The sequence below is a fragment of the Lasioglossum baleicum genome, unplaced genomic scaffold (assembly GCF_051020765.1).
Source record: "Lasioglossum baleicum unplaced genomic scaffold, iyLasBale1 scaffold0031, whole genome shotgun sequence".
In the NCBI taxonomy this organism is placed as follows: domain Eukaryota; kingdom Metazoa; phylum Arthropoda; class Insecta; order Hymenoptera; family Halictidae; genus Lasioglossum; species Lasioglossum baleicum.
The window spans coordinates 561,905-584,459 of record NW_027469091.1 but is presented as its reverse complement, the minus strand read 5'-3'; the positions used below and the strand labels follow the sequence as shown (position 1 = coordinate 584,459).

General features: G+C 40.3%; 2 protein-coding genes across 2 annotated transcripts; both read left to right on the top strand.

The window, feature by feature from the left end:
* Positions 1-1,403: 1,403 nt before the first annotated feature.
* LOC143219489 (uncharacterized) lies at positions 1,404-3,742 on the top strand. The gene is made up of 2 exons (XM_076445437.1): positions 1,404-1,555; positions 1,627-3,742. The coding sequence occupies exons 1-2, from the start codon at positions 1,404-1,406 to the stop codon at positions 3,740-3,742; spliced, it is 2,268 nt and encodes a 755-aa protein (XP_076301552.1).
* Positions 3,743-5,618: 1,876 nt separating this feature from the next.
* LOC143219488 (uncharacterized) lies at positions 5,619-9,254 on the top strand. Its single transcript, XM_076445436.1, has one exon. It carries the CDS (start codon positions 5,619-5,621, stop codon positions 9,252-9,254), a length of 3,636 nt encoding a protein of 1,211 aa, XP_076301551.1.
* Positions 9,255-22,555: the final 13,301 nt, after the last annotated feature.

Sequence of the window (22,555 nt, the reverse complement as noted above, 5' to 3'; positions counted from 1 at the left end):
ATAGTCTATCGACTGTACAAATCAATTACAGTTTAACAAGTTTTCAGACAGCGGTGAGACAAAGTACATATTGGTTTAATACACAGCTATAAAGTATTCCATGTTTTTGTCAGTTATCTGATGTTTATGTATACAGTTGGATAAATATTGCGCATATGTCGATACAGTTGGATAAATATTGCGCATATGTCGATACAGTTGGATAAATATTGCGCATATGTCGAGCTATATATAGTCTATCGACTGTACAAGTCAATTACAGTTTAAGAAGTTTTCAGACAGCTGTGACAAAGTACATATTGAAATCAGCTAAAAGAGAAAAAAGCGTGTTGAGACAGAGTGTATCGAATCAACAATTTCAAACGTTTTTTGTCTACTGTTTTGATATCAATTGCGATATTTTAGCAACTTTGAATCGTATTACATAAAATGAGAAAAACAATACAAAAATTTTAAAAAATTTTAAAATGTTTGATAGATATGTCAAATATGATTTGAAATATCGATGAGTATCAAGATTGGTTTAGTGTGTACAACGATTCGTTGCAATGTTGTATTAATTATTTATCATGTATGAAGAAGAAAATGCCAGTAGGTATGAAATTTTCCGTAACATCAATAATGTGCCGTATGAAGAGCTTGAACATTGCATTGAATCATCGTCTTTCAACGCTCCGTATTGGTAGAGGTTTACACGATCGTGCGAGAAAATCAACTCTTCGATGGGAAAACGTTGAATCAGCGTTTGAAAATCGTATATCCACGGGTATCGTAATCAATGTTGAACATATAGATCCTCGTCAATTTCTACAACATGCTAGACAAATGGTCATTAATCGGATTAGTGAATTGTTAAACGTTCACTTTTCGCTGAAAGTAAACATTATGTTTGAGGCGGAATTTGTGCTACGTAACCAGGTGTCAGTGAAAAGTTTTGGTACTCGAAATTTTGCACTGTTTCAAACAAGTAATCTACGCAAGTGGTATATAAAAGATGTTGTACCAATTATATTAACATCGATGGAGGAGTTTCAAGAACGAGACAGCGGATGGACATTAACTACAATACTACATTTAATAGTTAATTGTAATAAATATCAACCATTACAAGCTGGTTGCATCGATGCGGTTATACCTCGAACAATAATTGCAAAAAGAGCTGTTACCAATGTAATCAGTAATGATAATGCCTGTTTTTTTGGGCTATAGTAGCAGGTCTATATCCAAACCAAAATAATTCATCACGCACATCATCATATCCACACTACAAAAATGTGCCTTCAAACATTGATGAATTTCAAACACCTATGTCGTTCAAAGACATTAGAAAATTTGAAAGAAAAAATTGTATTTCAGTGAATGTGTTTGAATGGACTGAAAACAATAAAGTTGAAACGTTTCATATGACCAAGCAGAAGCTACAAAGACACGTCAATTTACTGCTTTTACGAAATCGTGAATTGAAGCATACACATTATGCTTGCATTAAACAGTTGTCACGATTGGTTTCATCACAGCTCAGTAAGCGGGAACATCGGAAGTATATTTGCGATCGGTATATGTTGTGAAATTAAAAAACAAATTTTTTAATGTTTTTAGTAAATAACTAAATCAGTATTCTTCCAGGTGCTTACAATATTTCCATACGCAACAGAGATTAGACGAACATTCAAACGATTGTGAGCTGATGAATGATTGTGCTTTGGAGCTTCCTTCTACAGAAGAAGACAAGTGGTTACGATTTAAGAATTATACGAATAAAGAACAGACACCATTCATCATCTATGCTGATTTGGAATGTTTGTTGGATAAACAGAATAGACAATATAGTAGGTCACGCGAACAGTATCAACATCATAATGCATTCAGTATAGGCTATTACATGCATTGTAGTTACGATGCTTCTTTGTGCAAATATAACGCTTATCGTGATAAAGAAGGTTATTCCACATGGTTTGCTACAGAGTTACATAAAATAAGTAACGAATTATTGCCAATATTTAATAATATAGTACCAATGAGCAATCTAACAAAAATGCAAAATCTAATGTTTAAGACAGCTACACATTGTCACATATGTGAGAAACCATTTGTTAGATCTGAGACTAAAATACGTGATCATTGCCATTTTACCGGTATGTATCATGGTCCAGCACATAGAGTTTGTAATTTAGGCTATAAAACATCGTGTGTGATACCGGTGGTTTTTCACAATTTATCAGGTTATGATGCACATTTTATAATCAAAGAACTGGCAAACGCGTTTCCAGGGAAGATAGATGTTTTACCGTTGACAAAAGAGAAGTATATCTCGTTTACAAAAAACTGTGAAATACCGGATAATATTATTGATGGTAAGACAATCAATGTACGGTTTATAAAATTTCGTTTTATCGGTTCACTCAAATTCTTGAATTCTAGTCTTGAGAAGCTGTCATCATACTTAGATAAAAATAAATTAAATGTTTTACGAAGTCAATTTACACATCTATCCGATAATGATTTTGACCTGTTAACCAGAAAAGGTGTGTTTCCATATGACTATGTATCAACATATGATAAATTAAATGATACATGTTTACCATCTCACGATTCATTTTACAATCAGTTGAACGACAGCGAGATTACAGACATTGATTATCATCATGCGAATACGGTTTGGTCACGGTTTAGTATAAAAACCTTAGGACAGTATAGTGATTTGTACTTAAAAGTGGATATTTTGTTGTTGGCTGATGTTTTCGAAAATTTTCGCAACGAATGTTTCAAGAATTATAAACTTGATCCGGCGCATTATTACACGCTCCCCTGTTTCGCATGGGACGTAATGTTAAAAACGACTGGTGTCGAATTGGAATTATTCACTGATGTAGACATGCTTTTGTTCGTGGAACGAGGAATACTCGGTGGATTGAGTCAATGTTCTCACAGATATGCGATCGCGAATAATAAGTATTTACCTACATATGATCCTAATAAGCCATCCACATATCTAATGTATTTTGATGTTAACAATTTGTATGGTTGGGCTATGTCACAACCTCTACCGCACAGAGAGTTTCGATGGATTAATGATGATGATGATCAGTTAAATAATTTTGATATTCAATCAATTCCAATTGACAGCCCCGTAGGATACATTGTGGAAGTGGATATAGAGTATCCGCGCGAAATACATGATCTTCATTCCGATCTTCCATTTTGTCCAAATCACTATACATCGACGGTTGGTTCGAATCAGAAAAAATTGATGGCAACGCTTCACGATAAGGAGCGATACGTTGTTCACTATCGATATCTGCAACAATGTTTGAAGCATAACCTGAAATTACGAAAAATTCATAGAATTCTAGAGTTTAAACAGTCACCATGGTTGCGCAGCTATATTGATTTGAACACTACATTACGCACAAACGCAACCAATGAGTTTTCAAAGAATTTATTTAAATTAATGAATAATGCGGTATCTGGAAAAACAATGGAAAATGTTCGAAATCATGTTAATGTGCAATTAATGTCTCGATGGAACGGACGATACGGCGTCGAACGATTAATATCCAGACCAAATTTCCACAGTTGCACAGTTTTTTCTGAGGATTTTGTAGCTGTTCAGATGAAAAAAATGATTGTTAAATTTTACAAGCCTATGTATATAGGCATGTCTGTGCTTGATATATCAAAAACACACTTGTACAGCTTTCATTACGATTATATGTTGCCCAATTTCCAACAAAATGGGTAAGATTTTGTACACAGACACGGACAGTTTAATATATGAGATTACTTGCGATGATGCGTATAAGATGTTGAAACATGATATTCATAAATATGACACTAGTAATTATAATGTAAACAATGTGTATGATGTTCCTATAGCAAACAAAAAAGTACTAGGATTGATGAAGGATGAGAGCGGTGGTAAAATTATGACAGAGTTTGTAGGTCTTCGCTCAAAAATGTATGCTATTCGCGTGCGTGATGATAATGATACATGTTGTGAAACGAAAAAAATAAAAGGTATCCGAACTAATGTTACTGTTAAGAGTATAAGTTTCACAGATTAAATGAATTGTCTTACAAAATGTATCGAAAAAAGTATTAATCATAAACATATAATATCAGTACAGCATCAGGTGTATTCAGTATCGGAAATGAAATTGGCATTAAGTCCATACGATGATAAGCGATATATTTGTACAGATTTAATTAATACTTTTCCTTGGGGGCATTACAGCATAAATTGAACTTACTACAAATTATTATAGTTTTTAAAGATTGTTTACATGCTGATTGGTAAAAATTTATTCTAAAAGACTTATTACACTCGATGTACATCTGATGAGCCCAAGGATTATTTGTCTGTCATTGTGAAGATTCTTTTGTTGCAATCTGAATGGTAGGGATAGCAATACTCAACTCTTCATTATGTTATCGACACTTGGTATTTGTGTTTCGCTAATAAGGTTGTTGCGTCGCCAGCTTCAATTTCAGTCTGGGTTTACGCTACGGTCGCATTAGCTCAGGTCATCTTTGAGAAAAGTCTCCTATTGCCTCTTTAGCAAATTTATTACTTTACGACCAGGGTACGACTGTTTAGTGTCAGCGGATTTCATGGGAAAATCAGCTCGGCTGTACCGCACTCGATGGCACGTGACGTAGCATAGGCCCACTTGTAGCACTAGGGGACCCGTAATTTATGGGACGGTTTAGAGATGCTCGGGACTTGGTGTCGTCTTACGTGGACCGACTTTTCCGAACGTCGATATTTGGAACAATGTAACAATTCGTGGGCGTTGCATAACGTCCAAAACCGCCCCAAATGCGCTTATTGGCTCCCCACTATACAACCCTATCCGTGGAGGGAACTTCTCTAGTCGCGTTTTTCTGACTTCTGCAGTTTTCTTCAGATTCAATCGAACCATCGCTCTATTAACATCGCTCTCGTTCATTGTACAAGTAACTATTCTACCTTGTTAAATACATATATTGTTACCAAACAGTGTTTCGATTATTGCCGTGATAAATATCACGAGAACCTTAAACCAGCTCGCATAATTCCTAAAGACTGTGCGAGCACGCGTCACATCGCGATCACTACAATTTTCGCGACGTTGGTGACGCCACAACATGGTCCTTCGAGCCGGATCAGAGCCTGAACGAGCATAAACGACAAAACTGAACGTGTTCGACGAAGTTTGGTGCATTGACCACATTGAGTGGGAAAAGGTAACCGCGGAAGCGTAGCCATTCCAAATTACGCACTACAGAAGAAGAAGGCATCGAGGAGACGCAGCAGCCTCTCAATAATTGGCATATTGGGGAAGTTCCTGTCCATCGGGAATCATCCCACAACGCAGCCAACATCAGACGTCATTCGACATCCTATTTATGGGGATCCTGTAATCCCGAAGCAGAGGACATCGCTGGGGAAAAAGGTGCAACTTCTCTTCCACACCATCTAGTCCGACATCGTCTACGAAGCAGCCATCGCATTCCCTACAACTTGCGAGGGCTGTAATATCATCGTTCGGTAAGCTCTGAATCACCTTTACTATCCTTCTACTATAACTATCGCAGTCCTTGACTCTATGTCCATTTTTTTTAATATCGCCGAAATTATGTCTGAACAAATTAAAACCCTTAAACGCCAGTGTGCGTCAATTAAGGCTCAATTAACGAGGGTAAAAAATGCGCTGACTGATTCTATGGAGCCAGCCACAGTAAATGTACGAAAATCCAAGATAGCTGAACTTTACGATAATTTTCACAGTGTGATTATCCAACTCGAATCCCTCGACGAATCAAGCGATTACCAAAGCCAGATTATAGAATTTGAAGATTCGTATTATACTTGTGCCGAAGCATTAGAGAAACTGCAAATGTCTAATGTCCAATCAACTTCGCGAGTGTCAGATACAAGGCGAAATGATGTTGATGATAACGTAAGGGGTAGTGGAATTTTGCCGAAAATTAAATTACGTCCATTTGATGGTAATCTTATCGAATGGCAAAGTTTTCACGATTCTTTTCTATCAATGGTCCATGAAAACAAGGACTTACTAGACGTGCAAAAATTTCATTATTTGAAGCACTCCTTACATGGAGAAATAGCAAGCGTTATTGATACGCTAAACGCCTCTAAGGAAAATTATTTGGTAGCATGGGCCCTATTGGTAAAACGGTGTACTCAACCACGAAGAATCATACACGCTCATTTAAAATCATTGTTTGAATTGCCAAGCCTTACGCATGATGATCCGATAGCGTTACGCTCATTAATTAACGCAACGGAAAAGCATGTAAATGCTCTAAAGGCTATTTCGGTACCCGTCAATAGTTGGAACGAAATACTGACTTATATAGTCACTTCAAAATTGGATAAGACGACTCGTCGCGAATGGGATCGCTCCTTGAATGATGAGGATCTTCCGAAGCTTGATGATCTATTAACCTTTCTTGTGAAATTTTCTCGTGACGATGCCGCTCAACAGGTTAAAGATGCATGCGAAACAGTTAGAGCAAAACTACCTGCTAGGGCAAACAATAAAGTCGCAAATCAGGAGCGCAGTTTTCGATCAGGGCAGCATAGTTATGTTTCAACGCAAGAAAAAATCGTTAAATGTCAACTCTGTAGCAATTCGCATAACATTCAAAATTGTGAACGCTTTTTAAGTTTATCAGTAAACGATCGCTTTAAGGTAGCAAAGGATGCCAAATTATGCATCAATTGTTTAAGGGCTGGTCATTCGTGCAACAAATGTTACGGTGGCAGTTGCAGGAAATGTCAGCGCAAACATCATACTCTATTACATCGCTCCGAGGATGTTAATAATAGCTTAGCATCTAATTCATGTATAGCTCCAACCGAGCAATCGCATACGTCATTGACTGCTTCTATTCCATCAGAAGTTTTATTGTCTACGGTACGCGCCTTTATAATGGACAGTCAAAATGTTCAACATGATTGCAGAATTTTATTAGATTCGGGATCGCAAGTAAATTTTATAACCGAGGAATTAGCAAATAGATTAAAGTTATCCAAAACAAACATTGATGTGCCAGTATTTGGTATAAATCAAGTGGAATCGCGTATCAAATATACCGTACGAACTACTATCGCTTCCAAAACATCGAATTATAAGGCAAAAATAGGATTTTATACAATTCCACAAATTGCATGTTATCTGCCTACGCAACAAATTAATTGTTCCACTATAAATATTCCGAAGAATATTCAGCTAGCTGATCCGGAATATCATAAACCGTCAAAAATAGATGCATTATTGGGCGCTGAATTATTTTATAAATTGCTATCTGTTGGTCAAATTTATTTACTTAAAAAATCGCTTATTTTACAAAAAACTGTTATGGGGTGGATCTTATCTGGATCAATTCCTTCTAGCAAGCCTACTTTGAATTCGATAAATTGCCATTTATCTACTTCATCCATAGATGACCAAATCGCAAAATTTTGGGAACTTGAGGAGTGTCCTACAAGTAAAATTGCTTCTAAAGAGGAAGAATTATGTGAGGCTCATTTTCGAGAACATACAAGTCGCAATTCCTCAGGACGTTATGTCGTACGTTTGCCGTTTGCACCAAATAAATCAGATTTAAGAACCTCATATGAAATAGCCTTGAAGAGATTTTATAATTTAGAGAAACGTCTAATTCGCAATACTGCTTTAAAACAAGAGTATTCAAAGTTTATACAGGAATATCGAGTCTTAGGCCATATGACTGATATTACCAAAAATGATTGTAGGACAGATGGTTATTATTTGCCCCATCATCCCGTATTCAAACAATCTAGTTTAACTACAAAACTTAGGGTAGTGTTCGACGCTTCTGCCGCCACTTCGAATGGGCTCTCTTTAAATGATGTTCTATTGGTGGGGCCTACAATACAGGATGATCTATTCTCTCTCATAATACGTTTTCGTTTACACAATTACGTTTTGACTGCCGACATTGAAAAAATGTATAGGCAAGTGCTTGTGCAACAGGATGATGCTGCTTATCAGAAAATCCTGTGGCGTGAAAATATTAACGAACAAATAAAAATTTTTAGACTTGACACTGTTACATATGGCACAGCATCAGCATCGTTCCTTGCGATACGCGCTCTGCATCAATTAGTGCAAGATGAGGGAACACATTATCCATTAGCATCTAAATCCATTATCAATGATTTTTATGTAGACGATCTGCTAACTGGAGCTTCTACCTATGAAGAAGCTGTTAAATTACGAGACGAATTATTAAAACTGACTAGCAAGGCTAAATTTCATTTAAGACAATGGGCTTCGAACGAGCCGACTTTACTGAAGGGTCTAGTGGATAAATCCTCAAAGGACACACACGAGATAAATTCTAATTCAATTATCAAGGCGCTCGGTGTGCTTTGGAACTCATCTACCGACGTTATTACATATTCGACAAATATTAATACTAACAATTCTCAGGTTACAAAAAGGATAATTTTGTCAAGTACGGCGCAATTATTTGATCCACTGGGTTTATTAGGGCCTGTCATTGTTAAGGCCAAAATGATCATGCAGGATTTATGGAAGGCTAAATTAGATTGGGATGAGTCAGTCCCGCAATATATACATTCAGATTGGGAAGACTATAAACAGCAATTGTCATGTTTATCGCAATTCAAAATGCCACGAAAAATTATTGCAACAGCGGCAACAGAAATTCAACTTCATGGATTTTGCGACGCTAGTGAAAAGGCTTACGGTGCCTGTATATATATTCGTTCTCGACAATCAGATGGTATTATTACCGTTCGATTAATCGCATCCAAGTCGCGCGTGGCTCCTTTAAAGTCAACTACAATTCCAAGATTAGAATTATGCGCTGCAGTATTGCTATCGAAATTATACGTAAATGTAATAAATGCGCTTGGCATACAATTTAGTTGCACAAGGCTCTGGACGGATTCGACAATTGTCTTATGTTGGATAAATAAATCGTCAAACACTTTAAAAACTTTCGTAGCCAATCGTGTATCAAGGATACAAGACGTTACACAAGCGAGTGATTGGGGATATGTACCTTCGCAACAAAATCCAGCAGATGCTGTTTCACGTGGTCAAAATCCAATAGAATTCCTAAATAATGAATTATGGATTCAAGGTCCTTCATGGTTACATCAACCAGAAGAAACATGGCTATTGTCACCAATTCTTTCAACAAACGTGCCCGAATTACGGACAATTACTACATTGACGTTATTGATTTTATAATAATGCTTCCAAAAAATGCATTTGAAATGACAAGATTAATGTTGAAGAATTAAATCACGCACACGATCAAATAATAAAGATTTTACAGCATGAGCAGTTTAAGAAAGAAATAGATACACTGAACTCGGGCAAGGCACTCGACAAACGCAGCAAAATTCTCAATTTAAATCCCTTCTTAGATGAGCGAGGGATTCTTCGTGTAGGCGGAAGATTACATCTTTCGCATTTAGAGTACAATCAAAAGCATCCGATTTTGCTACCACGGGCACACCATGTTACCAAATTAATCATTCGCGAGCATCACATTAAAAATTATCATAGTGGTGTGCAATCCACATTAAATGCAGTCCGAGAAAGGTATTGGATCATCGATGGGAAAAACTTCACGCGTTATATAATCCGAATGTGCATTAGATGTCAGAGGGCTCGCCTTTCGGACATAAACTATATTATGGGAAATTTGCCAAAAAATCGCATACAACAAAGTAGGCCATTCGAAATTGTGGGTATAGATTATTGTGGACCCTTATTTGTCAAGGTGTAACGGTTCTGCTTCCGACGGAGAAGTCGTCGCGGCGTCGTATCCTCTCGTGGTGGAATAACTCGTCGAGCCGGGTTCGTCTACCGGCGAGAGAATCGACTGAAGCTGAAAATGGACGAGGTGCGCGGGACGTGAAATAACGACAACGTGTATGTGTATTTTACGGGCCTCACTGCTCGTACATTCGCGTAACCTTGTGTCTCATGGACGGTCTTACGGACCCGTGATTCTAGGGACGATCCTTGCGTGATCGTTCATCGCGACGCGACGCGTATTCGTGGACCTGGTGCTTGTGCCGGCGACTGGGTTCAGACAGGAGTGGTCGGGAAACCCTGCCACGAGTCTGGAAAATCCCGTGGCGGTTCTACGGTAAATGAAGAGAAAGCTGCCCCTTCATTTAGACGTCTCCGGTAGCTGTCGGAGTTCTCGGGATGCTGCCCGAGAGGTTTGCTCAGGATGCTGCCTGAGCGGCAGAGAGGGATGCTGCCCTCTCTGTTTGGCGTGTATGCTGTCACGCCGGTGGGAACTAGGTTAGGTAGGAAGGTGTTCCTGGGATACTGCCCAGGCTGGAAAAAGCGGGGCGTGCCTCGTTTACATCGCCTTTTATAGGCGGCGGTTGGTGGTGAGGGGAATGGTGCGGGGAGAACGGATGTGTGACGTCGAGTTTCCGTATCCGTTAAGATGGCGGAACCTCGACGTCCGTTTCCCGCCGAATATGGCCTGGAGCGCGGGGATCGTGCATCGTACGCGGACGACGCGTTCGGTAATCCTCGGCGTCGCTCGGTTGTGTTCGGCGCGTGTCTAATAGTAACAGGCCTGCACCGTACAGGTCTGTTACAAAGGAAAAGAAATTTCGAAATCGCGGAAAGGTAAAAGTGTATGTTTGCGTATTTGTATGCTTTGCAACAAAGGCAGCGCACATGGAATTGGTCAGTGATTTGACCACGGAATCGTTTATAGCCTGCCTAAAACGCTTTTTCTCTCGACGTGGTAAATCACGTCATATATATTCTGATAATGCTACCAATTTTGTGGGTGCAAACAACGAGTTAAAAAATATTCTTGATTACTTAAAAAATGAGACTCTTGCTAGTGGGGTAACACAATATTTGACAAACGAAGGTGTCACGTGACATTTTTCTCCCCCGCGATCACCTCATTTTGGTGGTCTGTGGGAAGCGTTAGTTAAATCCTTTAAACACCATTTAATTCGCACTGTTGGTGATCAATTATTCACATACGAGAAATTAAATACGTATATAATTGAAATTGAGGCGATATTAAACTCCCGACCGTTAACTCCTATGTCTTCTGATCCAAATGACACATCTGCCCTCACCCCTGCACACTTCCTAATAGGTGATTCGCTAAAGAGCATACCTGAGCATGATTTACAGCATATACCCTCAAATAGGTTGTCAATATGGCAACACATCCAAAAGGGTGAAACAGCATTTTTGAACGAGATGGCATAAGGAGTATGTAAACCAACTAAATATACGTAGCAAATGGCGAGCTTCATCATCGCAGCAACCAAGGATTGGGGATCTTGTAATCCTGAAGGAAGACAACATTCCGCCAATGCAATGGCATTTGGGACGTATTATCGAGCTCCATCCCGGCGCTGATAAAGTCACAAGAGTTTTGACCGTAAAAACTACGAACGGAACATACAAACGTAGTGTTAAACGAGTATGCCCACTCTTTATGGACTCTTAATCATATTATTTCCGTTTGTGTTTTGCGACGTTGTCCCTTTTTCGAACGGTTTTATGGCCGACGAAAAACGGTCAACCCCGAGATTTTATAGGCTCTGAGACCGGGCCGTGCGCGGCCGTGCGGACACGGTCCTCTCGGTGCAAAGGCGGAACTCGGTGGAGGCTTGAACGAACAACGCGACGATAGTTCGGGCGCCAGGTATTTAGAAAATACCACGCGAAACACGATGGTGACCTCGAACTCGGGGAAGCCGAGTCCGAGAGTCAAGCCCCCCTCGAAACGCGGTCTGACATAATGACGCGAACGGCCAGATGATTCGAGCGCAGGAGATAACGGGGACAGCCCTCACGGCAGGACGGATCTCGCAGGTGAAGAATCAACAAACGGAATTGGCTCTTAATCTTTAATGGTCACGAAAGTAAAAGATACAGGCGAGCGGCCACGAGGCCGCGAACCGGGAGCCCGCGCTCCTTGTACACTTTAGCGGAAGATGATCGTTCGCTGAGCGCGTTAGTCTATCGTGATTCTATCGCGGACGTACGATGCTACGGTACAATATTCGATTTGTTCGTCGATACAAGATTCCGCGAGGCGCGGATGAACGGCGCAATTCCTACGACTGTCGCGAGAGTCCGAGGCGAAGCGAAATTGCCGACGTGCGATGGATAATCCACGGCCGTACGCGGGATTCGAGGCGCGTAGACCGCCGCGGTTCACGCGTAATTCCGCCTACGCTTCTACCGTCGCCGACTATCCGAACCGAATACTATTCGAAACTTATTCGATACCGACACAACTCCCGAGGAAGACTTCCGATTTACGAAATTAAGGGGAATTCTTGTCGCGAAGGCTCACAGCGTCCTTGAGGAGGACGCGAGCGAAGGCTCGAGGCGCCCTGCGCCTCGGCTCTTACGAAATCTCCGAGGACGAGACGAACACGTGTCGTCCTCGCGCGAATAACACGAGCCACCACGATTAACGAATCGAGGAATCACAGAATCGGCTTACCGTTGACGATATTTACGCTAGCCGCTACCGATGGACGTCGTAGGCCTCGCTGAAGGTTGCCCCTCGACCGAAATTCCGAGCTGGATCCGGAAAAGCCACCCGCGACGCGAAACTAAGCGGTATTCGGTAGTTGCAAGGACGAGATTATTTGAAGCGAAACGCGACTATACTCGATGAGCCTCTGTGCGACAGTGGTTCCTCGATCCGCATCGACGGAACGCATCGATCCTGGTTCCCCCCACTCCGAGCGTATTGCCGAATTTTCCGATAGGTGCCGTACGCAACGCAACTAGGTTGTCGCAGGATCGCAACTACGAAAAAGTCCTAGGGCCCCAGACTTTACGCGACCCCTTAATTTACCGCGACCTTTGAATTCCCGCTCGCCCTCGGCGAGCGGTTCGCATAATCCTCGGCAGCCAATTCGACACACCACCCACGCTGAGATCCTAGTTGAGCGGGATGAGACGGCGGCGGGACTCGGGCATGCTGTTGTTCGCTATAGGATCTCTTCGTCCCACGACGGCGCCTCCGGGTTTGTTCGCCCGTGTGTGATGACTTATTTTGCTGCTTCCGGCGCCGGATTTGTTCGTTGGCCATCCTTTTATTCGGTCTTTGATCCTTCGGCACCTTTTCGGACTCGTACGCTTTCTTTATGATCGATAATTGCCTGAAACGTCGTACTCCGTACGCACAACAGATGGCATTAGTACGGTGCACGAAATCGGAAGATTTTCCTCTCGGAGTGCTCTTATGGCCTGCGGGTGGCTTACGTAACCGAAAAAGGTCGGTCCAGTCCACACGTAATTCGGCTGTTTGACCGAGTTCAAACGGCGAAGTGACGTCGCACGCTTGCAACGTCACAGTTTATAGTACTTATTACTCTTCGTATTTTAATAGCTATGGTACTCATTTTTAAGCACTAGTATTACTTTGGATCAACATCAAGATCCATATATTATTTTTGCGTTATTTTTGATTATTATAGTTTTCAATCAGCGATGGAAGCGCATCGATCCAACGATATTTTCCACTCAATGAGAAAAATTTCCACATGCTGTTCTTCAGTGTACGATTGAATCGTTCAACTACTGAAGCCTTCATTGTGCTAAACGTCGAATAATGATGAATGTTGTGTTTTCTAAGATATTCTTGAAACATCGCATTGTATAATTCTTTACCCATATCAGTGTGCAAGTTGTTAGGTGATCTACCATCCTTCTTCAACACGAAAGCGAAAGCTTTACACACATCGTTAGCATTTTTACTCTTCAACAGAACCGCCCATGCATATTTACTGAACACATCAATTATCGTAAAAATATATCGATGACCTCGATTATCTCGAGCATATGGTTGAACTTCTACGATATCAACTTGCCAGAGATCATCGAATCCTCGCACTATCACTCGTCTACGTGGGAAATAACGTCTTGCTGGAGCATGCAGTTCATCAACTAATTGCACCTTTTCTTTACTCATGTTTGACATCCTCTTTATTTCACGTTTATTTTTTGTCTAAAAAAAAGAATTCCTCTTCCTTGTTATGTAGCGTTGTACCATCCTCTTCCATTCATGTTTTTTTTGTTTTTTTTTATTTCTTGTCCACAAATTTCTCTTCCTTGTTATGCCGTATTTGCGTATAAATCTCATCAAATTTCTCATTCAAAGTTTTCGTAAAATCTTCATGAGCTTTATTCCGTTCTTCAATCGATGCAATCATTTTTTTGTGCAAGCTATCATTGTACGCGATGAATCGTTCATTTAATTCCTCATCAGTTTCATACCCACCAGTTTCAAATTTTTGACGCATATCCTGCACAGCTTGTTCCAGAAGCAACAACTTTCCTTGATTCAATTTGTTTGCATTCGCTGTTTCCTTTGCATCATTGATTTTATCAATCAACATATTCTTCAAGTTCACCAATTTTCTATCCATGGTTTTGTAACAACCTGGTTTCGTCGTCACGTCGGAGACTTCCTCTTCGTCCTTATAGCTCGCCGATCCAGAGTTCGATGTTCAACGAGAGGAAAAATGTCGATGGGGAACTGGACGTGGTACGCGGGTTCGAAATAACGACACAGGCGGTTTCACTGACATGCTCGCTGCCGGCGAGTTCGCGAGCGCGGTTTCCGGGTTTCGGTCTTCGCGAATGTTCACTCGGTGATCGCGACTTTCAGGTACGAATGCGCGTAACTTTCTCGGACGCGCAGATCGCGGTTTTCAAGTACGGGACGCGTAACCGAGACAGGTAAACGGGTAATCAGGACGGTAGGGAAATCCCTGCCCGAGTCAGGTCGGTCGAATATTTGACGTGACGGTTCGCCATACGCCATAATCCTCTCGGGCGGTTCTACGGCGACGAGTGATGGTTCATCGTGCTCGTCGTTCGTTCTTGTCGACGGTACGCCTTAGCAAGATCGCTGGTGGTACACCTTGGCGAAAAGAGAGTGACGGTACGTCGTGCTCTGGGTGTGATACAGGAACGGGACGTTTTCGGGAAGGAAGGAGGGTTCCCTGCCTGACTCGTGTCGGTCGGATTTCAACGTGGTGGTTCACCGTGCGTCTAGGTCCTCTCAGGCGGTTCTACGGCGACGAGTGATGGTTCATCGTGCTCGTCGTTCGTTCTCGTGGACGGTACGCCTTGACGAGGAGGCTAGTGGTACACCTTGGCCTTTCAGAGTGGCGGTACGCCTTACTCTACTTCGGTGGAACGTAGTTCGTCACCGGTGGAATGCTCCCATGGAACAGGAATACAGGTTAACAAAATGGCGGTGCGCCGTATTTCGTTTGGTGGAACGTAGTTCGTCACCGGAACGGGTACTTACAGAGGATATTAACAGGAACGATCCGATCTGAGTCGTGTCTCAGTTAAGAAGGCGCTCCCGCGGTTGCGTAGCAGCTTTTATAGCTGTTCGTTTGGTGGTTCGGGCGACGGTGCGGTGCTGAACTTCGCGAATGTTCTCTCGATCGTTCTCACGCGCGTAGGAAAAACTGTCGACTCGTTCCCATCGGTATTCGCTTCGTGGCGCGTGGCGCGTGTCGGTGGTGCGCGATGGTTCGGTTCGGTCTAGTTCGGCTCGGTTCGGTTTGATTCGGCGCGCCTTGATAGTCGGTTCTGCTAGTAACAGGCCTGCCCGGTGCAGGTCTGTACCAGTTTTATTGATTTCAAATTCAACGGTTAAAAGTCTATCGTTAAATTTATCAATATTTTTAGCAAAAGCGTTTAATTTTTCACGATCTGTTTTCCGTTCACGCTTCATTACTTCCATCAAGTCATCTTCTAGCTTGAAAAATTTATCACGAAAAAATTCCCTATAATCGACAGGTATTTCCGTTTTCTCAAACTCATTCAACTTTTCTTGATGTTGTTTCACATGTTTATCAATATCATTCAGCTTAGCTTCACACAATAACTCATTGTTAGTCACATTTCTACGTAGATTCTCAATCTTGTCATCAACGTTCTTACGGAGTTCATCAGTGAGCGTGGTTTTTATAATATCGATGCATGAATCTACATACTGTTTATTGTTGAATTATCATTATCTATTCCAATATTTTCCATACGTATGTATTTCACACCATCGATAGTTATTGCTTTCTTACCAAGATGATCATTTACGTAACCTTTCGATGCAACAGGAGCTTTCACATTTTCTATAGTTCGAGACTCTACATCTGTTTTGTCTAACGAACTTATAATAAATTCTAATAACATTTTATTGAAAGCAATTGCTTTGTTGTTGTTGTTGCTGTTGCTGTTGCTGTTGTTGTTGCCACTGCTGCTAACATCAGCCAATCCTGTTGCATCTTTCTTATGATCCTCCTTCATAGTAGCCGCGTTAAGTGTTCGGCGTCGACCGAAGGTCAGAGGCGCCTGAGGCCGGGACCGCTCAGCAATGAGCGCGCGAGGAACGGCGAGGATGAGGTGGTGTGAATGAGGGAGATGTAGATGCTCCGTGTGAAATTCACAATTGCACTTTATTGATGTCGAAAATTGACCGGTGGCACAATCGCCGGCGGATCGGTCAGCGGAAATCTTGAGCGTGCTAGCTTCTGCCCTGTAGTCGCGAGACGGAAATCTTGAACGCCCCTTAGTGAGGGTCGCCGCGGACAGATAATCTTCTGCGCGTACGTAGGAAATCTTGTCGCGGGGCAGATGCACGAAATCGCGATGAAAAAGGAAATTGATCCTAGTAGATTGAACCGACTTTTCGAATAAGAATATAAAGCGCAATTGATTAAATACGTGAAGCTAGTAACGACCGTGGTTGAAGAACTGTACAGCGAAAAAGAGACCGCTCCGCCAAGGGAGGGCCTTTAAATATTCTTCGAAACGGCAGGCGGGGTCGCACGCGATTGGTGCCGGATCGATCGCATGATCCGGGAAGACGCAACGTTCGAGATTCAAACCATGGGATTTACCGGTGATGGGCGCTTACAAACACTTCGCGGCCGTACGCAACGGTAACGAGCGATCGCTACGCGACTCTAAACATTATGAAAAAAGGCCAGAGCAAGTGTCGCTCGACGGTTGGCCATAATGTCTCGAATAAGTTCGGCGGATAATTGTTCATCGGAGTTCTTCATCATCGTTTTTTTTTTAACTTCCCGATTTTATAGGGAAGTTATTGTAATGACCCCGAAAATCGAAAATCGATTTTTTAGCAGATCTTCATGTTTCATGGTCATTGCAGTCATTTTAGACTATTTTCAGCAAAATGTTCGTATGTGTGTATGTGTGTGTGTGTGTGTGTGCGTATGTCCGTTTGTATGTTATCAAATTTTTCGTTAACGTTTTCAGAAAAAGTAACAACGCGATCAGGATGATGAATGATGCAATCGATGTGCCCCGCTGTAACTTAGAGCTGATTAGACTTTGGTCCATTTTGGTCAAGTAGTTTTTTAGTTTTTTTTTAAAGAAGTTCATTCAACAATGCAATTTATACGAGAGAACAGAAAGTTTCCACCGACGAAACAAACGTAATTACACAAAAAATTTTTTTTTCGATTTTTTTAAAATAAAAAGAAAATTAAAAAAAATTTTTTTTGTACCTTACGATGATGTTTCTGCTTACAATAATCGAAAATTATCCCAATGCAAGAGTGAGTTAATCATCTCTACTCCCGAGAATACATTTTCAAAGAATATCGATGAAAGTACAAAAAAAATTTATATTACAATCTTTAAAAAACCAATCAGTTCAGAACGAATTATTAACTGACAAGGGAACATATTCAGATGCGAAATTCGGATTTTGATAAAACTTTGGGAGTTTACAGTTCTTTGAAAAATATTTGACACGTATTTTTTTTTTATCGGCAACCATCCACTTTGAAGGGGTGAAAACAGCCCTCAAAGTTGGGGGTCAAAACCATATTTTTTGAGATATCTCGGAAACCAGAGGTCGAAAAAATTTAAATTTTTTTTAAAATTGTGTGTTTGTCAATGGGCAATGTAGTCGCGCAAGAAAATATTAACAAAAGTTTTTTGTTTAAACAATATATTAAAAATTTGATTTCTTTTTGTAGTTCCTCTTATTTATTGTTAGTTAATTTTAAAGTAAACTTGGGTGCGTGATCTTTGATCCAAAATAGGGGATACATGTTTCAGGATTTTCTTTTTTTTGCCATTTAACAATAATTATGCATAATGGAATATAGTCTTGCACCTGGCGTGTGGGGGAATTCTGGCTTGTTTTATCGAAATATAAGCATTTAGTATAAACGTATATAGTATTCTAAACAATACCACTGGATTACATGTCGTTTATTGTTTTATCAGCAGCTAAAGAAGGTGGCATAGGTACCAGCGTGACGCGATGCTAATTATCGCGGCGGAGTAAGGGTATCGACTGGTATGTATAGCCAATTCTCCTGCAAATTTCTCCGGTTGTTGGGTGTTTCCTTGTTATGATTGCTGTGATATGTTTCCATCAAAATGTTTATAATGTTCATCAGATTGACCTTCATGTTTGTAAAAACGAATCTAAAAATAAACAATCAGTAAAAGGAAATTATTTGAAGGAACCACAGTGTATTTGAAAAGGCTCCAGGTATATTTTGACCGAAAGCCCAACGACCGCAGAAATTCGCAGACGAATTGGCTATACATACCAGTTGGTACCCTTACTCCGCCGCGGTAATTAGCACCGCGTCACGCTGGTACCTACGCCACCTTCTTTAGCTGCTGATAAAACAATAAACGACATGTAATCCAGTGGTATTGTTTCAAATACTATATACGTTTATACTAAATGCTTATATTTCGATAAAACAAGCCAGAATTCCCCCACACGCCAGGTGCAAGACTATATTCCATTATGCATAATTATTGTTAAATGGCAAAAAAAAGAAAATCCTGAAACATGTATCCCCTATTTTGGATCAAAGATCACGCACCCAAGTTTACTTTAAAATTAACTAACAATAAATAAGAGGAACTACAAAAAGAAATCAAATTTTTAATATATTGTTTAAACAAACAACTTTTGTTCATATTTTCTTGCGCGACTACATTGCCCATTGAAAAACACACAATTTAAAAAAAAATTCAAATTTTTTCGACCTCTGGTTTCCGAGATATCTCAAAAAATATGGTTTTGACCCCCAACTTTGAGGGCTGTTTTCACCCCTTCAAAGTGGATGGTTGCCGATAAAAAAAAATACGTGTCAAATATTTTTCAAAGAACTATAAACTCCCAAAGTTTTATCAAAATCCGAATTTCGCATCTGAATATGTTCCCTTGTGAGATTAAATTGAAAATTAATATAAACTATATGATAATTATTAATAACATTGATGTTGAAAACGGATTGGTTAATGGAGCACACACACATGCGGAATATTAAAATTTATTACTTTTCAAGAAAATACTAAAATTCCGTCTATATTGTGGTTAGATTTTCAATTGGCCAGAGTAGGAGTGAAAGTAAGAACTCGTTATCGTGATTATATGAAAAATGCAAATATTCATCAAAATTTAACACCAATAATAAAAATATCGAATCAAGTAAATATGTCGAGTGAGGTAAAATGTCAAATCACACGTAGTCAATTTCTAGTGGTTCCTGCTGAAGCGATTACGATTCATAAAAGTCAGGGACAAACATACGAGAAAGTATGTTTGGATTTTAAAAAATCAGAAAGGCGAACTTTACAAATGTTGTATGTAGCACTGAGCAGAGTTTCAAAATTGAGCGCGGTTTATATAGTTTGGGACAATTTAAATTAACAGTATCGAAGAAAACCAAGATCAATACTGCAAACCCGGATAATGAGGAGTTGTATCGTTTGCGAAAAACTAATTAAGACAATTTATTTTGCAACATTAGTATGCTATAACAAGGAACCAAGCGAGCAACGAGCCTGCGATGTTCGTTTAATGCGACGCCATATAGCAAACATTTTGATAAGTAGAAAACTATTGAATTTCCCTGAAAACGTATAATCTTCTTAAAACGTACACTTAGTAATGATAATAATATACTACAACTAACTAATCGGGAAGTTCTTTGTGTGACTCTTGGAGAGTCACACACCAAATAACATCCGTACCACTAACCCTCTCGCTAGCTCGCAAAGCGAGCGAGCTACGACAACCCTACTTGCGAAGCTCGCGAAGCGAGCGAGCAACAACACCCCTCTAGTTTCTTGTTGATATGAGATGCGTCTGGCACGACGATATTTTTACGATTGTTTCCAATTAGGCTCGTATTGCAAGTTTTATTAAAAATACTGGTAGGTAGGTAGGTAGGTAGGTAGGTAGGCAGGGGGAATATGAATCATTTCTAAAAATAGAAATGACACAGCCGAGGTGAATCATGTTGTAAAATTAGACATGATGTAGATTGTGAAGAATGCATAGAATTGTGTATAGTATGTTGTAACAGACTAATGCTGTTGCGTAAAATATGTTGTAAGGGGATCTGTGCTAAAAATAGATTTCATAAAACACACACACATTAGTATATAAGTACTGCTTCATCGAGTCGTTCACTCTAGTCATTGTTAGCTATACCACCATCACGAAGTCGTTTATGCCATATTGAGTGTTACTGATCGTAAAGATGCTTATTAAGGTATGTCATTCAATATTTATTATATGAGAGTTATATTAAATTAATATTAAAATGTATTGTTACAGATAATAGAGTTTGTAATTGTAGTTATCGGTCTTACAACATATATGATTCCGATGGATTCTGAACCAATCAAACTTATGAATCAGAATTTACCATGGCTTGATAAGAAAGAAGCATACACTCAGATACTCGACAAGATGTTGGAAATACGTCATAATCTATCGTGCGTGATAGATATGGAATTAAACAATGTGATGCTAGACTACATGCCGGATAATATACCTGAAGAAGAGAGACCATATTTTCTTATTATGAATCCATTGTGTCGCACTTCCTCATCATCATCATCATCATCATCATCTAGAGGACGACGAAGTATCGATTCAAATAATGACATCAAATCCAATGAAACTGTAACTATACCTACGTGTGAAAAATATCTCGATGTATGTATGCATCAACATTATCACGATTATCGTAAAATTATGGATCGGAGGACAACGAACTTGGAATGGTTGACATTGTAATGAAAAAAACACTATAAACAAATATATTATATACATTTTATTGTGTAATAAATAACAATAAGTAATAATAAATACAGATTGTTTCAAATATTCTTGCTGAATTCTTCAGAGAGTGTTTCTCTGATCTCCGATTTTAATGTCTCTTTAACAGTTTTCAGATCTCTATTCAATTTCTCCACGATCTGATCCTTTTCATAGGCTACTACCGTATCCAGGTCTTTACCTAATTTTTCCTCGATCTCAATCTTCATACCGGCAACTACCGTATCCAGGTCTTTGCCTAATTTCTCCTTGATCTCAGTTTTCGCGTCAACCATCATTGCATCAACATATTTACCTAGTTCAGTATTAACTTCGGTCACTGTTGTTTTTATATCTCTAATCATTTTCTCCGTGACCTCAGACTTAAGCGTTTCTATATTAGCTATCAATTCTCTATCCAGTTTTTCCAAAATCTCAACCTTGGACTGTGATTCAACTGTATCCACATATAGTTTTGTTTGGGATTGGCCACGCGTGTCGTAGGATCGTGACGCACGATCCACCACGCAGCCCACGTATTGGCTGATCCTTGCGACATCGCGAGGATCGATGATCGATTAGCAGCGCGCCGCGCTATAGGCCATCGCCGTTGGATCGATTATCGACTGGGCTAATACAGTTTCTATTGGCCCAGCGGCTCGTATCGCAAAGTCATCGCCCCGACGGTGAGAGAGAACTTCTCGCTGCTGGTCGATCTAAAGCAATCGTTCTTGCTCTCTCTCACGGTAAACGTCGCGCGTCTCTTGACCGGTTTTCGCGAGTAAACATAGTTCGATTCGCCTATCTACGGGATTCACGGCGCTATATGTGAATCTGGCTATCTATTCAACTACAAAGGGAAACTCATCAGTTTTCATCTGAAATCTTTATTGTACTTCTCAGGCCAAAACGGGCTGTGTTTTGGCCCGTTACATCTTGTGTTTTTTGTACAAGTTCTCGGACATTTTGAACGTACCCGACTTGGGTGAATAAAGTTAAAGTTTGACCTCAGTGCTGAGTTCTATCCATCCTAATCCGTAACATTTGGTCCTTCGAGCCGGATACAGTGCTGCAGTGCAACTGAAAATTCAAACTAGACTTTGTTCGACCGTTCTGTGCTTCGACTTGTGCTCTGAAACAATGGATGACCTTATCGACCACCAGCATCGCATCGCGAGACGGACATCTCGCGTGGTGGCCAATCTAAGGAAGAAAGGAAAGGCCAATATCTACATGGAATTGCTTCAGACTGTCTGCCGCATGCTCGATCAACACTGGGCTGATTACTGCGAGGGCGATTCTGATATTAGAACCGCCTCGGAAACAGATGCCCAATTAACGGAGACCTCTTATTTCAAAGATGATGAGTTCGGTAAGTCCCGCATGACTTACCTCGAGC

Bases quoted from the DNA above. Each gene is read 5' to 3' on its own strand.
- LOC143219489 (XM_076445437.1), top strand. From the start codon at position 1,404: ATGACCAAGCAGAAGCTACAAAGACACGTCAATTTACTGCTTTTACGA. The intron at 1,556-1,626 runs GTATATGTTGTG...GTATTCTTCCAG, and splicing joins CGGAAGTATATTTGCGATCG to GTGCTTACAATATTTCCATA.
- LOC143219488 (XM_076445436.1), top strand. From the start codon at position 5,619: ATGTCTGAACAAATTAAAACCCTTAAACGCCAGTGTGCGTCAATTAAG.